General features: G+C 45.1%; 2 protein-coding genes across 5 annotated transcripts in view; both read left to right on the top strand.

The window, feature by feature from the left end:
* The window catches only part of LOC308123195 (thrombospondin type-1 domain-containing protein 7A-like), a 142,200-nt gene extending 137,083 nt beyond the window's left edge, over positions 1 to 5,117 (top strand). The window contains exons 27-28 of the mRNA XM_080485539.1: positions 1,677 to 1,764; positions 4,349 to 5,117. Coding sequence (XP_080341665.1) covers positions 1,677 to 1,764; positions 4,349 to 4,436 — 176 coding nt within the window. The 3' untranslated portion in view covers positions 4,437 to 5,117. The remainder of the gene's footprint in view (positions 1 to 1,676; positions 1,765 to 4,348) is intronic.
* Positions 5,118 to 10,938: 5,821 nt separating this feature from the next.
* c1galt1a (core 1 synthase, glycoprotein-N-acetylgalactosamine 3-beta-galactosyltransferase 1a) lies at positions 10,939 to 14,193 on the top strand. Of its 4 annotated transcripts, none has more exons than XM_080485481.1 (5): positions 10,939 to 11,130; positions 11,247 to 11,330; positions 11,981 to 12,190; positions 12,545 to 13,194; positions 13,751 to 14,193. In XM_080485481.1, exons 3-5 carry the CDS (start codon positions 12,016 to 12,018, stop codon positions 13,907 to 13,909), a joined length of 984 nt encoding a protein of 327 aa, XP_080341607.1. In that variant the 5' UTR covers positions 10,939 to 11,130; positions 11,247 to 11,330; positions 11,981 to 12,015; the 3' UTR covers positions 13,910 to 14,193. The 4 variants fall into 4 exon arrangements, with proteins under 4 accessions (XP_080341607.1, XP_080341606.1, XP_080341608.1 ...); XM_080485480.1 differs by having other exon boundaries at positions 10,942 to 11,130; positions 11,247 to 11,476; XM_080485482.1 differs by having other exon boundaries at positions 10,942 to 11,476.
* Positions 14,194 to 14,866: the final 673 nt, after the last annotated feature.

The raw sequence follows: 14,866 nt of genomic DNA on the forward strand, positions 1-14,866 counted from the left end.
AGTATAACGTAAAGTAAAACCTCATTATAAAATATGTTAATGTAGCTACAGTGAAGGAATCACTTCATTGTATAAAATCATCGATAAAATCATTTATATTTCTACACGTCGCCGTGCAGAACAACACGTATTGCACAAAGCGGCGTGTTACCGATGCAAAAAAAAAAAAACACGTTCACACTGTTACACTGACGCTCTGGTGACCAAACAGCCTCTTTTTCCCACAACAAACACATTCAAACAATAAAGCAGACGTGTGAAAACAAAGAGCATGGGACTCTACTGCCCCCTTAAGCTCAGGCAGGAAATTACATGAAAAATACAGCAACTTCCTAAATAGAAGGCCCTTCGAAGAAATATCTGACTTTTTTCATAGTTTGTGTCAGAAATAGTTTGTTTAAACTCATTAATACATGATAAATGCAAAAAAATAAAAAATAAAAAGACATGTAGAGTGGCATATACGTAAATCTGTCTCAAAAATGTTGGGAGACTAAAATGTCAATAAAAACTAAATGCGTTGAGTTTTTAATTATTTTAAGTTAATTATTCAAAGTGTGACACAGAGTTTATTGCATTTCAATTATTTTTTTTCTGCTGACTTTGCAACCATTTGCACATAATAGGAATACAACATACTTTGAATGTCATTATATCTCTACAGGCAATAGACAGGTACGCCAAAAGCAAACCCAGGCTTAGTGGACACGAATGTGTAAATCAGTGGCATTGAACCATTGTCTGTGAGCAAACATCAAACTCACGCATGCGTGAAATACTTACACTGAGAGGAATAAATCTTTTTTGGGTTTTTTTTAAAAAAGGGAGACGTTTCTGTAAGTCAGATTGTTGAACTTAAAATGAAAACCTCAACATTTGACACATTTTAAAGGTTTTGAATACGAAGTGGATCCGATTGTTGAGCTGCTGAATTCTTCAACCAGCAACGTAAAACCTACCGCTTTAGGTTTTACTGACCTCCAGGAACTTTTGAACAAAAAAGGCGGCAGAGCGACTTTTATGATGCGACGTAACGACCAATAGCATTCTACCTGCCACAGTCGTACTCATTTCTTTTTCCAGCGTAATGACTCATGTCCTTTTTCACTGTAATAAACTGTTTAATGTGATAACTGGTCAATAGTATACTAAACTCAACTTTATTAAAAACAACTACAGCTGAACCAAAGAAATGGACGTAAAAACCTAAAAAAAATAAAATAAAAATGAAAATAAAGTGTCAACAGAGTCTCATATAAGAGTCATTTCTCCATTTCTACAATAATCTATTGAATTATTTTAGACTGAAGCAGCTTTGAAGTGAATCGTTTTGAAATACGACGACTTCATTGTGATACTAATACATAAATAAAACTGCATTTCTGGAAAAACAAAAGCTATTTTCTGCAGGTTTTCTGCAGTTTGCTCATGTCAAACAGGTTTAGTGGCGAACACAGTCGTCATATTCGTTCATTCATTCATGATAAACATCATGAAACGCTCCTCAAGTTGTGGTTGTTAAGAAAAACACTTTTAACATTATTGGTTAGTTTTATTTGCTTTAATACCGCCAAGTATTTTGAACAACTAAAGTATTGATGTATTTCCGCCTTTTAGTACAATTCACGCATTGCTGAGAGTTTCATGTTTGACTTTGTGCCGGTGTGACTCTGCAGACGGGAAGCTGAAGACGTGGGTGTACGGCGTCGCGGCCGGAGCCTTCGTGCTCCTCATCTTCATCATCTCCATGACCTACCTAGCATGGTGAGTTCAGCCGCCATCCAGCGCGTCCCCCCGACGCTACGTCGTCCCCGCTCGTCTCATATGGTTCTGTCTATTGTCCACGCTCCGGCCATGTGATGGAGATCCGGGGGTTAGGATCAGAGGGGTGCTTTTCAAAACAAAACATCTGCGTTGTTGTTCCAGAATGAAAACGTAAAAAAACAAAAAAAAAGAAATGAACGTATCACGATTTGTTAGTGGATTTTAAATCTCCTGGACCCTTTAAAACCACGTCGCTCCTCTTTAGACGCCGAAACTGACAATTACAGACACCAGGTGGGCTCCACATTGACGCTGCACTTTGGGAAATCTGCGCTTTAAAGCGACGGATTGATTGAAGAGAGAAAATTAGTTTAGCCAAACATTTGAACGTCAAACTGTTACAGTCTCTAATCACAGCTGCTGAGCCGTGTGGGGTCCTGTTCACGCTACCGCAGGGCAAACTTGAGTTCGTTCCTCAATTGGTAAACAGGAGTTTAACGAGATGGCGGCAGAGCTGCATTAGCGTATTAGCATTAGCATGGCTCCGACCTTCAGGACCTGAATGTGACTCGATCTCCATCACATCATTGTTCATGTTCTCATTTCATCGTTTTGAGTTCCATCGTCATTTTTCTCTTCATTTCTTGCATGTTTCTCTCTTCCACCCTCCATCTTCCACGCCTTGCCTCTTCCTCCTCCTCCTCCTCCTCTTCTTCCTCTTCCTCCTCCTCCTCCCCTGCTCAGTGCGGGTTGTTGTTGCCTTTGCTCCGAGTCGAGCTCCAAGCCCCCCGCCGACGGGCTTTACTGGCCGGACCCCAGCAGCTACACGGTGCCTTACACCTGCCCCGCCTGCCAGAAGCTGGAGCAGGAGGAGCTGCAGCAGCAGCATCAGCAGCTCCAGCAGCTCCAGCAGCAGCAGCAGCTCCAGCAGCAGCAGCCACAGCAGTCCTTGCACCCCCCACCGCCCCCCCTCGAAACGCTCATCACGTAGCTAGGGTCCTCACCTCCTCACCTCCTCACCCCCTCCTGACATCCTCAGTGCCCTCACACCCCAGTGCCTGCTCAGGTTCTCAGTGGACGACCTCCTGGAGGTGAGAGGACCTCTGAACATCACACACGTTCTAGACTATGCTGCTTCCCAAATACCCCACCGAGGGAGGAGTCGGCGCTAAAGTGGTTCTGGTTCTGGTTCTGGTTCTGGAACCAGACTCCTCTTGAGGGTCAGGCAGTGCACAGGGTGTGAGGTGTGTTCCAGCCTCATATGTACCGACCCAAAATGTAATAATTGGTCAATAAAGTAACAAGATGCTGAGCCGAGCCTTATTACATTGTTATTACATTATTGGGCAGGCGAAACATTTTTCCCCCCAATAGTCTAATAATGTTATTACATCATAGAGATTGAGTTATGGATTAAAGAGGGTTATTGCTTTAATGCACAGTGTCGTTCATTTCCTTTAATTTATTGAGATCTCCATTCGCTCCTGACTTGTGTGTGTGTGTGTGTGTGTGTGTGTGTGTGTGTGTGTGTGTGTGTGTGTGTGTGTGTGTGTGTGTGTGTGTGTGTGTGTGTGTGTGTGTGTGTGTGTGTGTGTGTGTGTGTGTGTGTGTGTGTGTGTGTGTGTGTGTGTGTGTGTGTTTTTTTTTGTTTGTTGTAGTTTTTTTGGGGGGGTGGGGGTACAAAAGGTTTTTCCGTTTTGGGCTCAACATCTTTATACATTATTGATCAGTTATTATTTTTCAGATTTTATTACTTGTTTTTTGCTAAATTATAATCTGGGCTCAGCACTTACATTACATTATTGATCAGTTTTTTACATTTTAAGCTGTATTATTGGGTCATTGTTCCATTTTGGGTCGTTATATGGGGCTCTACTCGCCATGTGTGTGGGGGGGGGGGGTTGGTTTACCCACGAGCCCCCAGCTGGCAGCCACACAGCTGGACTCTGTCCTGGTGGATAGAAGGGAGCCTCCCTGTGGCTTCAGGCGGCGGAGAGGAAAACTGTGACTGAACCGTGACGACGAGACAGAGACCAGTAATCAGGAACTAAAATCCTCACACACAAATTCCAGAGCGCTTTATTCACTGACAATTTAATAATCTTAAAGAATCAATAACATACTTCGGCTGCAGTCCCTCCTGGTGACACTAGGTGGAGCTCAGCCCCATCTGCTCCAATGACCTCTCCGCCCCTGGTTAGTCACAGGACACTAAAGTTGAAAATCTGAATAGTTAAGATTTCAAACATGATCCTCAGAACCTTCATCCCCTCTCAACGAGATAGTTTCTGTCCCCCTGCTGCCATCTTGTGGTCATCCTTTCACATTTCATCTGAACATTTCATCTTCACCACGAGTGTCACGGAGTACAGAAACATAAATAGATGTACTCTAGCATATTACAATACTTTGTCATCACAATTAGGCCTTTTGGGTTTTTGTTTATTTTTCCCAAGTAATTTTCTGCTTCATTCTTACACCTGCATCGTGACCCGTCATAGAAAAGACGTTGTTCAGAGAACAGGACTGCAATGGTCTGTGAGGACGGACGTCTCAACCTTTTCACCGTGTTTTGTTTTGGCAGCAAAAAGCCAAAGAAGCCACAGCGGCGGCAGATGAACAACAGACTGAAGCCGCTGACTCTGGCCTACGACGGAGACGCAGACATGTAGGAGTCCTCCGTCCCGCCGGACTTTGGTTCGTCCATCCAGGACGCACAGGGTTGCTCCAGACAGACCTCTTTGATGTCCGCTTTTCCCGACAGAGAAAGGGGGTGGAAATGAAAAAGAAAAAAAAAAAAAAAAAAAACCTCAGAGATCCAGACATTGAATTTATTAGCAGCCTTTTTCTCTCCTCTCTCTCTCTCTCTCTCTCTCTCTCTCTCTCTCTCTCTCTCTCTTTTTTTTTTTTAAACTTTTCGGTTCTTCGTTTCACAAAAGCCTTCATGAATTCTTTCTTCTTCTGGAAGTCTGCCTTCTCTTCGCCGTCACCTAATACTGCCGGCATCCTTCAAGCCACTGTCACCTGGAAACAGAGATTTTGCTGGAGAAGCACAAGTCGTCGTCGTCGTCGTCGTCGTCGCCGTCGTCGTCGCCGTCGTCGTCGTCGCCGCCGTCGTCGCCGTCGTCGTCGTCGTCGTCGTCGTCGCCGTCGTCGTCGTCCGCCATTCACGCGTCGGTTCGTCTCGACGTCTTCGTGTCCGCGCCTGCTCTGCCTGCTCGCCCTCCTCCGTTCTTCAGGCGTGAACCCTTTTTGCACTATATTAGTGCAGCATGATATGTACTTATGTCTAGTTCTGCCATAGCAAACTGCCTCTCGATACAAGATGGTGTACAGTCTTGTGCTAGAAATGTAAAAAAAAAAAACCAACAAAAAAAACACAAAGTAGACTTTTTTTGCAAACAGAACTCACAAGCGTTTGTTAATATTTTTCTTCTATTACCTCTTATACGTGATGCGACGTGGGACTCGGTGTAAATAGAGCTTTTTTGGGGTGGTGGTGGGGGTGGGGGGGGGGGGGGGGGGGGTTTGGTTTCAACTTTACCTTTCTAGTTTGTACAGATTCGCGTCCCGTCACCGAACGACAACGTTTTTATCTTTTTCTAATTCTCTGTTGCGTTGTATTCCGACTGCAGAAACAGACTGTGAAGCCTCTAGCTGTGGCGGGGGGGAAGACGGCGTCGATAAGACGTTACGACCAATGATAGTCAAAGGTTTCTGGTTGACCTTTGCGGAAGCAAAAAAATATATTCTTATTAGTGACTTTACTCACAATATCTCACCTCCTGGAACGTTTTGGTTTTTAAAATGTCATTTAAATGCTGGAAATACAATCTGTGGGCAAGTTTTTCTTGTTTGTTTATTTTTTATTTTTTTCCTCCTTGTGACGTATGGAGTTTTGTATATTTAAACGTGCGAATTGGCTCACGAGAGAACGACTCACCGAGATCCTGACTGAGATCACATGCAAAAAGAAAACATATTCGAACGAGTGATCCGTGATTATAGCTGATGATAAATCTGGAAAACACAATGCTCTCTCCCCCCCCCCACACACACACACACAGCGTTGTGAAAAGCAGAGCAACCCAATCGATGAGATTTGTTAAAAAAAAAAAATCTTGTCCTATAGTTCATAGATAAACGCCGTCGGGAGCCAGCTGAGGAAATGATTCGCCACAATAACAGCATAAAAGAAAACGCTCAGACAAGGAGGGAAAGACCCCGATTTTCACATTTTAATCAATTTTTAATAAATAAGTGAGACGTCGCCGTGGAGCTCAGGTGAGTCCACACCCTGGTGGAGGTTCTTCCCTGGTCACAGCTACAGGAAAAACAGTCCGCAAAGCCTCCAAAAATCTTCCCGACAACTTCCATTCGTCTATATTGAACCAAATCTTCGTCCCAAGTGAACCTTTGGGTCACCTAATCCAGCAAGACCTCAGCACTTGTTCAGGTTTTCTCTGCCTTTAAGCCTCTCGGGTATGACAGGATGGAGTGAGAACCGTCCCACAAGCTTCTTTCTTTTCTTTTACTGACAAAAACTGGAAGGAAAATGACGATTTGCAAACATTTGGAAACCGTACGATGCCGCCTGCTGAAAGCTGAAGGCCCGATCAGAGTGAATAGTGTATTATTTATTACTGCTGACACGTCATATCATTGCCAGCAAATGGCAGTTCATTATTCTGTAGAGTTCGTTGCTAGCAAGTTGATAGAAAGTTTAATTTATATTTCTTGGAGTTGTAAATAAGCAACTGAACATTTTTTATTTATTTATTTATTCATCTATTCATTTATTTATTTATTTATTTATTTATTTTGTCCATGTACCATAATGTTTCCCTTTTTTTTTTCTTTTTTTTTTTACTGCACAAGATGTTATGCAAAAAAAGAAAAAGTAAAAAAAAAAAAGGGAGGCGTGAATGTGGGTGTGCTAAAAACAATATTGCTAACCTTGTGAAAAACAAATGATCTCTGTCCTTTTCCTACTGTTGTTTATATGTATTTGACTAATTGCTGATAATAAACGATTGAAGTATTGTTAAAAGTATGTAGTTGGGGTATTTTTTCTGATGAACTGATGAGGGGCTATAGGGTGGATTCCCTATATTGTCACCCCCCGACAAAGTTTTTTTGAGAATAAAGAAACATGTGGTCACCACTGGATAAATTCGCCATTGGTCACGTGACCCCCACCAGGGGGTCCCCGGCAACCCCTCCCTGGAAGCTGCATTCCTTCCACCATCACAGTATGAACTTGGGTTCCCCGCCGCAGGAACCAGAGAATCAAGTGAGCTTCCAGAAGCTACTTCAATCTCTGTGTGGAGGAACCGGGGTTCAGAACCGAACCTCGCCAGAACTCTGTCCTTCTCTTCGCTCCCCCTCTCCCTCGCTCCCTCCTTCACTAACCCGACTTCTGCCTCCCTCTGGTGGACGTTCAAGGTCATTACAACCATTCACCCTCATCACTCCAAACCCCCTACACACACACACACACACACACACACACCCACACACACCCACACACACACACACACACACACACACACACACACACACACACACACACACACACACACACACACACACAGAGTCCACTACTACGTGTTCTTCTAATCAAGGGTGTAGGAATTACTTTAACATTGGGGGGGACACATACTGGAAACCTGACAGGTCCGTAAATAGTTTGAGCAGAAATATGTCATGAATGAACGACACTGGAATTTTTTATATATCTCTTTTTTTCTGGGAGACTCAAAGATGCTTTACTTTGCTTTACTCATTCAATCCATACTGGACGTTGAAACCTCAGCTGCCCAGAGAGTGACGGCCAAATGAAGCTTCATGAAACACTGTCTTTATTTTCTGAAGCCACTAGATGGCGCTGTCTGTTCAACGAACGTTTGAAAGTCCACTTCATCGCCAGTCTTTCAGACTCTATCTTCAAACCAACAGTGCCATCTAGTGGCAATCTGCACCATCACCAACAACCACCAACCACTCACTCTCACGCTGCATTCACCCAGGCAGTTTGGGGTTCAGTGTTTTGCCCAAGGACACTTCGGCATGTTGGCAGGCAGAGATGGGAATTGAAGTTGCTACTTTCCAATTGGGAGACGAGCGCTCTACCAACCGAGCCGTGCCGCCCTGCCCACATTGTTTAAAGACATTTCAGTGACGATGACAAAGGAAGTAAAGGCAGAATAATCCCAGGAGGGGATTTCAACTGTGATTTTTGTAAAGAAAAAAAAAAAGATCAATTCCCCTTGGATCCTGGACCCCCCAGCAGGAAATCCAAACCAGTTAAATATGTGTCAGAAGAATTATACTTATTATACAAGTATAAGTTTAAAAAACAAAGTTTCTGTGATACTTGATTCACTTATATATTTATGATGACATTTTAGAAAAGTCTTGAGGAGTTATTACCATGAAATGTGAACGTAGACCATGAAACCTTGCACATTTGTGGAAAAACGCTTCTTCCACTAATGTCGTATAAGAACCATGGAGAACTTTGTAAATAACAAACAATGCTGTTACAGTGATGTGTGTGTTTGTGTGGCAGTGTTTACAGCGGCACAGTTTCATTCTTCTTTTAACAATAGATGCTTTTGTCACTTTACGGTTTATGTTTTTTTTAATAGACCTCGTAGGCTTTTATTTCTACTGTTTTTACAGGATGTTTCATGGTTCCTCTCCATCACTGTCAGAAATATCCTCTCAAGTCACTATATCTTCTGTTTCCTTCAGAACATTCACAGTGCTGGCACCCTATCAATCAGTCTTGTTGACATACATGAACATGTGTCTGGATCACATTTGACTTGCTGACAGGTGCAGTGGACGAACTGCAACACGCCTTGAGGAGCAGGACTTGTAGTCCTCCAGGTCCCTGTTAACTCCCCATCCTCAATGTGCCATCCACTACTAATGGGTGAGGGTGAACACATGATACTTTTCAGACAACGATTCATTATTGCTGCTTGGTAGTTTGTCCTTTTGCAGTGTTGGTGTAGAGCGCCACATGCTGGGAGGCATGGACAGTTCTGACAAAGCTGAAGATGCCATGCAGAACGCTCTGGATCTTGCATTGTTCACATTTTCAGCAGATGACTGGACGTACAGGTGGCACACATATTTGTATAGTACTTCAAAGGCGGACTGGTCCAGATAAAAACTTCTACTCAGATTTGTAAATGCAGTGAGGTCAAATTGGCTTAAGTCAACGATTCTTGTTTTGTTAGAAATTCTAGTGTGAAAGTACAGCCGACATGGTAGATCTTTCTCCAGACTTAAAGCAACGACTGCCACATCGGTACCAGGGCTCTTAATGACCGCAGTGTGATGTTCCTGTTTTCTCAAAGACAACCTTGGTATTTCAGTTCCATTACCTGGAGTTTGAAGCATCAATGCTCTTTCACCATAGTGATGAACTTTCTTCTCAGCAATAGGTAGACCCAACCAGACCAGGACCAGAAGAAACAATAGGTACTGTAGACCCAACCAGACCAGGACCAGAGGAAACAATAGGTAGACCCAACCAGACCAGGACCAGAAGAAACAATAGGTACTGTAGACCCAACCAGACCAGGACCAGAGGACACAATAGGTAGACCCAACCAGACCAGGACCAGAAGAAACAATAGGTACTGTAGACCCAACCAGACCAGGACCAGAGGACACAATAGGTAGACCCAACCAGACCAGGACCAGAGGAAATAATAGGTAGACCCGTCTTGGACCAGAGTTTCTTCTCGGAGTTTCAGCATTTTCACCTCTCTGTGTTTCATTAACATATGGAGGCTCTCTTGTATGTTTCTCAGCGGAATCCAACATCTTTCTATCAACTAATCGTCTGTAGCATGTTGCATGAAGCCCAGCATCTTCTGGAACATTGTCAATGTCAATGTTGATGCAGTGTTTATAGATTTCCACTGTGGTCTTGCTCTCACCACTCAAACAAAGTCATCTTTCGTTGCAGTTTCAGAACATTTCCCATCATTTTACCCAAAAGTTATGTATTTTCTTTACTGATATCAGGGCCATATAGCACATTGTTGATGGATTTTTAAAGGTTTTTGTCTTGTTTTCCTCCTCTGAACTGCTGTAAGATCTATACAAGCCGCCGCCTGGACATAGACTGGAACTGTGTTTGGCTACTGCCCAAGAAATACCCTGTAAACAGTGTCATTTCAAAATATCGCCTGAATGTAGATCCTCTGCTCTTTCTGTAATAACACTGAAGAATCAATCACCCATTTGTTTTGGGACTACTCTTACACTCAGATATTCTGGAACAACATATGTTTGGGAATGGACTTCCACAGGTTCTGCCTTTTGCCTGAACCCGAAAGAACCAGGCTGCTGAAGTTTCTCACCTTGGACTTGAACTGTTATTCATTATGGACTCTGTATTTTAAACTGTGACTTTTTATTGTTTTTAGCTCCTATTTTCCCTATATTATATTAGATTGTATTGTAGTGTGTACCCACTGAGCCAGCTGAATGTTTGGTCGTTTCTTTTATGTTTGAGGCAATAGGCCAAGTAAATATCAAGATCCATTATAAACAAACCACAATAAAACACAAAAAAAACCTGAGAGAGATACAGGCCATCTCTGACATAAAGACCAGGATAAGCATATACAATAAAGAGTCACGATAATTAACAGAGCTAAGAAATCAACGATAATAAAGATTATAAAGTAAGATGCAGTTCAGTGTCACTGCTTGTTATTCAGCACAGCCATGGACAGGAACAAAGCTGAAGCTGCAATTCTGAAAGTGAAAAAGCAATTTAAAGAACTCTTCCAAAAAGAACAATGACACTACTTAATCCCTTTTAGTATTTACAGTATATAATTTAGTCCCAATTTCATTGTTGTGAGCACATGTATGTCAAAGTCGTCTGCTTATATTTTGTTTGCAGGATTGTTTGTTTGTAGCTTCTTCGTTCAATAAATAAATAACTACGCGTTTTAACACAAAACAAAAGACCCGGCCTTTTCTTCCTACTCCAGCAGCTCTGCGTTCCACAAAACCGACACCAGCAAAGAATGGTAATGCCCCCATACGGCCAGGAGAGGGCGCCACAGCACAGCCTCTCCGCTGTCTGCGCGCTGCAGAAACGACCTGAGGTGGAGGTCGAGGTGTGTCTGTCAAAGTGTCTCCGGTGACCAAGTTTTATGTGTCGTGTGCAGCAGCTCAGAAGCCGTCTGATCCTAAACCCAAGAACCCAGCAGCGACAAACCCAAGAACCCAGCAGCAAACAAACCCAAGAACCCAGCAGCGACAAAAAGAAAGAACCCAGCAGCGACAAAAAGAAAGAACCCAGCAGCAAACAAACCCAAGAACACAGAAGCAACAAACCCATGAACCCAGCAGCGACAAAAAGAAAGAACCCAGCAGCGACAAAAAGAAAGAACCCAGCAGCAAACAAACCCAAGAACACAGAAGCAACAAACCCAAGAACCCAGCAGCGACAAACCCAAGAACCCAGCAGCGACAAACCCAAGAACCCAGCAGCGACAAACTCAAGAACCCAGCAGCAGCTCTCAAAGGTATGGAGCAAACTCCACTTCCTCTACGGCGGATGAAGCCGGTGGTCAGTTCTTGTTCCAAGTAAAGGCTGAGGGAGGAAGAGGAAGGGTTCAGGTTCTGAAGACCAGTACATCCCACCAAGAGAGCACCGAAAGCCGTCGGCAGAGTGAGTTTGTTTCCTTTGTTATGAGAGGAAAACACTTTTCAGGACGTTCTGTCACATTTCTGACGATCTGTCTGCTTCGTCAACACAAGGGGAAGAAATCAACCCCTGTAAACGACAAGTCTCCTCTTCATCAAAGTGTCACTGCTCGTGCTTCATCTTTACCTTCCTGCAGAGTGTGTTCTGCTGTAGCTCCTCACTGACGCTGGTGAAGAGAAGATAAGATTGACTTTTATTGACTGTGGGCGAATTAGTTTCTGGACTCTGTGCAGCTGCAGTTTATTGGGTATAAAGTACATGAAACACTGGATAAGAAAAGAAGGTCAATGAAGAAAGTGCAGCAGCGACACATTTCACCTAGAAAGTATCAGAATCAGAATCAGAATCAGCTTTATTGGCCAGGTGTTTGGATTTCTCACTTCCTGCTCACTTCAGTGCAATAAACTCTAAGTTGTGGGCAGGATGAGCAGGATAATCCCAGCTAATCTCATGTCTCTCCCCCCTCAGGATTACCCTCCATGTTGAGTCCACCTCTGTGAAGGATGCACATCAACTCATCTCGGCTGATGTTTGCAGCTGGACTGCTGCTGGGATTTCTCGCTCTTCGCCTTGTGCTGGAGTTCAATCTCACCACTGGGAGGACGAGAAAGGCGACAGGAAACACAAGGCGTGGAGGAACCCGGGCTCATGAGCACGCAAGTAGGGAGAAACAAACAGGTGAGCGTTCACCTGTCCAGAGCAGTGGAGGCATGTGAAGTGAGGAGCACACGTCTTTACAGGTTATGATATTTAAAATGCATTCGCGACTTTCGTAAAAACCTGGTCAACTGGTTAACTAACTAACTAACTAACTTTGGTTGCATTATTGATCAGACCTGAACGGGAGCGGAATGACCTGCAATAACTAAGTTGTGATCAAAATCAATAATTGCACCATGTGAGGTATAATCTGAGATGTTTCCTGCTGTGGTAACTTAAAGTATTAATGTACACGGTTACACATCTAACGTGAGCTCACAGCGCCTTCACTTTGCCTTTGGGATTCACCCGCTGTGTTTCTGTCGCTACCAGATCGGGACATTTCCTCAAACGCAACACGGGTCTTATGTTGGGTCCTGACTGGACCCAAGACCTTGAACTCCCGAAGCAAACATATCAAAGAGACGTGGGCCAAGCACTGCAACAAGACGCTGTACATGAGCTCGCAGACCTCAGGCTTCCCCACCGTCGGTCTGAATGTGAGCGAGGGGCAAGAGAACCTGTACCAGAAGACCATTAGAGCCTTGCACTACATCCACCAGAACCATTTCCAGGAAGCAGACTGGTTCCTGAAAGTGGATGACGACACGTTTGTGGTGGTGGAGAATCTACGGTACGTCTTGTCCAAGTTCGGCCCAGAGGAGCCCGTGTACTTGGGCCGAAGGTTCCAGAGCCCCGTCAGCCGGGGCTACATGAGCGGGGCTGCAGGATACGTCCTCAGCAAAGAGGCTCTGAGAAGATTTATCAAGGGATTCAGCTCCGGAAAGTGCACACACTCCTCCCCCACTGCAGACGTGGCCCTGGGGAGGTGCATGGAGGCCATGGAGGTGCAGCCAGCAGACTCCAGGGATGTGAAGGGGAGGGAAACATTCCACGCTTTTCCTCCAGAGCACCACCTCGTGCGGCAGTTGAGAAAACCAAAGCGGGGGGTCCTGCGTTATGATTACTACCCTACGGTTGAGGTGAGCAACAATCGAGGGGGGACGGGGGGGAGGGTTCGGTCTTCCTGGTCCGGGGCTAGGGCCTGCTTTGCTCTGCTCTGATGGTGGGTGGGGGGGCCTTGGCTACTGGGTGTGTGGCGGTCTGGGAGGGGACAAGGAGCTCTGGGTGCTGCCTGGAATTCTGGGGTCTTCCTGGGATTCTGGGGGCTTCTTGAGATTCTGGGGGCTGCCTGCCTGGACGTGGCCTGATGCCTGCTGTTGCGGTTTGGTGTCCTTTGGAGTCTCTTCTCCTGCGGCTCCTCCTGGCTGGAGGTGGTCTCCTCTGTCAGCTTTAATCTCCCTGCTGACCTCTGAGTCCCACCACTCTGTCCCACAGTTGTCCCACTGCTCTGTCTCACCGCTCTGTGTCCCACTGATCTGTCCCACTGCTCTGTCCCACCACTAGTGTCCTACCGCTCTTAGTCGCACCGCTCTGTCCCACCGCTCTGTGTCGCACCGCTATGTCCCACCGCTCTGTGTCGCACCGCTATGTCCCACCATTCTGTCTGACTGCTCTGTCCCACCGCTCTGTGTCCAGGGTCCAGAGTGTTGCTCAGACTTCGCCGTGTCCTTCCACTACACCAGCGCCGTCCAGTTGTACGTGTTGGACTACCTGACGTATAGCCTGCGGCCTGTCGGATACAGATACACATTTAATCCAGATTGGAAGACATCGAACAACAAGACTGGACACTAGTGTGTGTGTGTGTGTGTGTGTGAGAGAGAGAGAGAGAGAGAGAGAGAGAGAGAGAGAGAGAGAGAGAGAGAGAGAGAGAGAGAGAGAGAGAGAGAGAGAGAGAGAGAGAGAGAGAGAGAGAGAGAGAACATGGAAACAAAGTGTGTCTTCAATGTGAGACAATCTGGATTTACATGTTTGAAAGTGAGTAGGAAGGAGTCCAATTTAATCCCACTTCCTCGCATCTTTGTCATTACTTCATTTTTAAATCAAAATAAAATCTGTTTTACAGAATGTTGACCAGCAACAAGTTGTTCTTTGCTTAAATTCCAGTTCAGATCAGTTTATTTAAAACAAACTGATCAATTGAAGAGAAAAGTAAAAGAATGCATGACGGAGGGTCAGCATCATGTGATCTGGTTTGACCTTGCCTCGGTGGAATGAGACTCCTGAAGCAGTGAAGGAGCCACTTTGACTCAACAGCAGCTTCAAAAAGACTCTCCTTCGAAACGTTCCAGGCACACGCCTGACATCTGCTGGCTGCATATCAGAACTGCACCACAGTGGAAGAGCCCAGTGTTTAATAAATGTTGATTCATCGGAGGAGTCTGCAGACGGACGACAACACTTGGTGTCAAACGCCAAGAAACACCCGGGTAATGACATCGGCCGGAGTGTGAGAGATGACCTTTGACCTGCTGCTTGGACGGTGGCGGAGGTCATGTGGCGCTCGTCACTGCTGATCCGGCCGGCAGCCATGTTTCCAGGTTCATGTTCCAGGTCCGTCAGGCAGGACGGACGGAAACTATTCCCAAAGCATCAGCTCAGCGCAGCCGTTACAGATGTTTCAATTTCCCTCCTGTAAACCCGATCGGCCTGATTACCTTGGAGGACGACGGGAGGATTCGTCTTCTCCGGAGGGACGAATGACGCCGGTCGTGTTTTTAATGGAAACAGAGGAAAAAGGGGAACGGAAAG

The sequence above is a fragment of the Lipophrys pholis genome (genome assembly GCF_963383615.2).
Source record: "Lipophrys pholis genome assembly, chromosome: 17".
Lineage (NCBI taxonomy): Eukaryota > Metazoa > Chordata > Actinopteri > Blenniiformes > Blenniidae > Lipophrys > Lipophrys pholis.

What these genes read in the sequence shown, in the direction of transcription:
- c1galt1a (XM_080485481.1), top strand. Translation starts at nt 12,016, where the DNA reads ATGCACATCAACTCATCTCGGCTGATGTTTGCAGCTGGACTGCTGCTG. An exon ending in AAGTAGGGAGAAACAAACAG is followed by an intron (nt 12,191 to 12,544) that starts GTGAGCGTTCAC and finishes TGTCGCTACCAG; the next exon opens with ATCGGGACATTTCCTCAAAC. An exon ending in ATTACTACCCTACGGTTGAG is followed by an intron (nt 13,195 to 13,750) that starts GTGAGCAACAAT and finishes CTCTGTGTCCAG; the next exon opens with GGTCCAGAGTGTTGCTCAGA.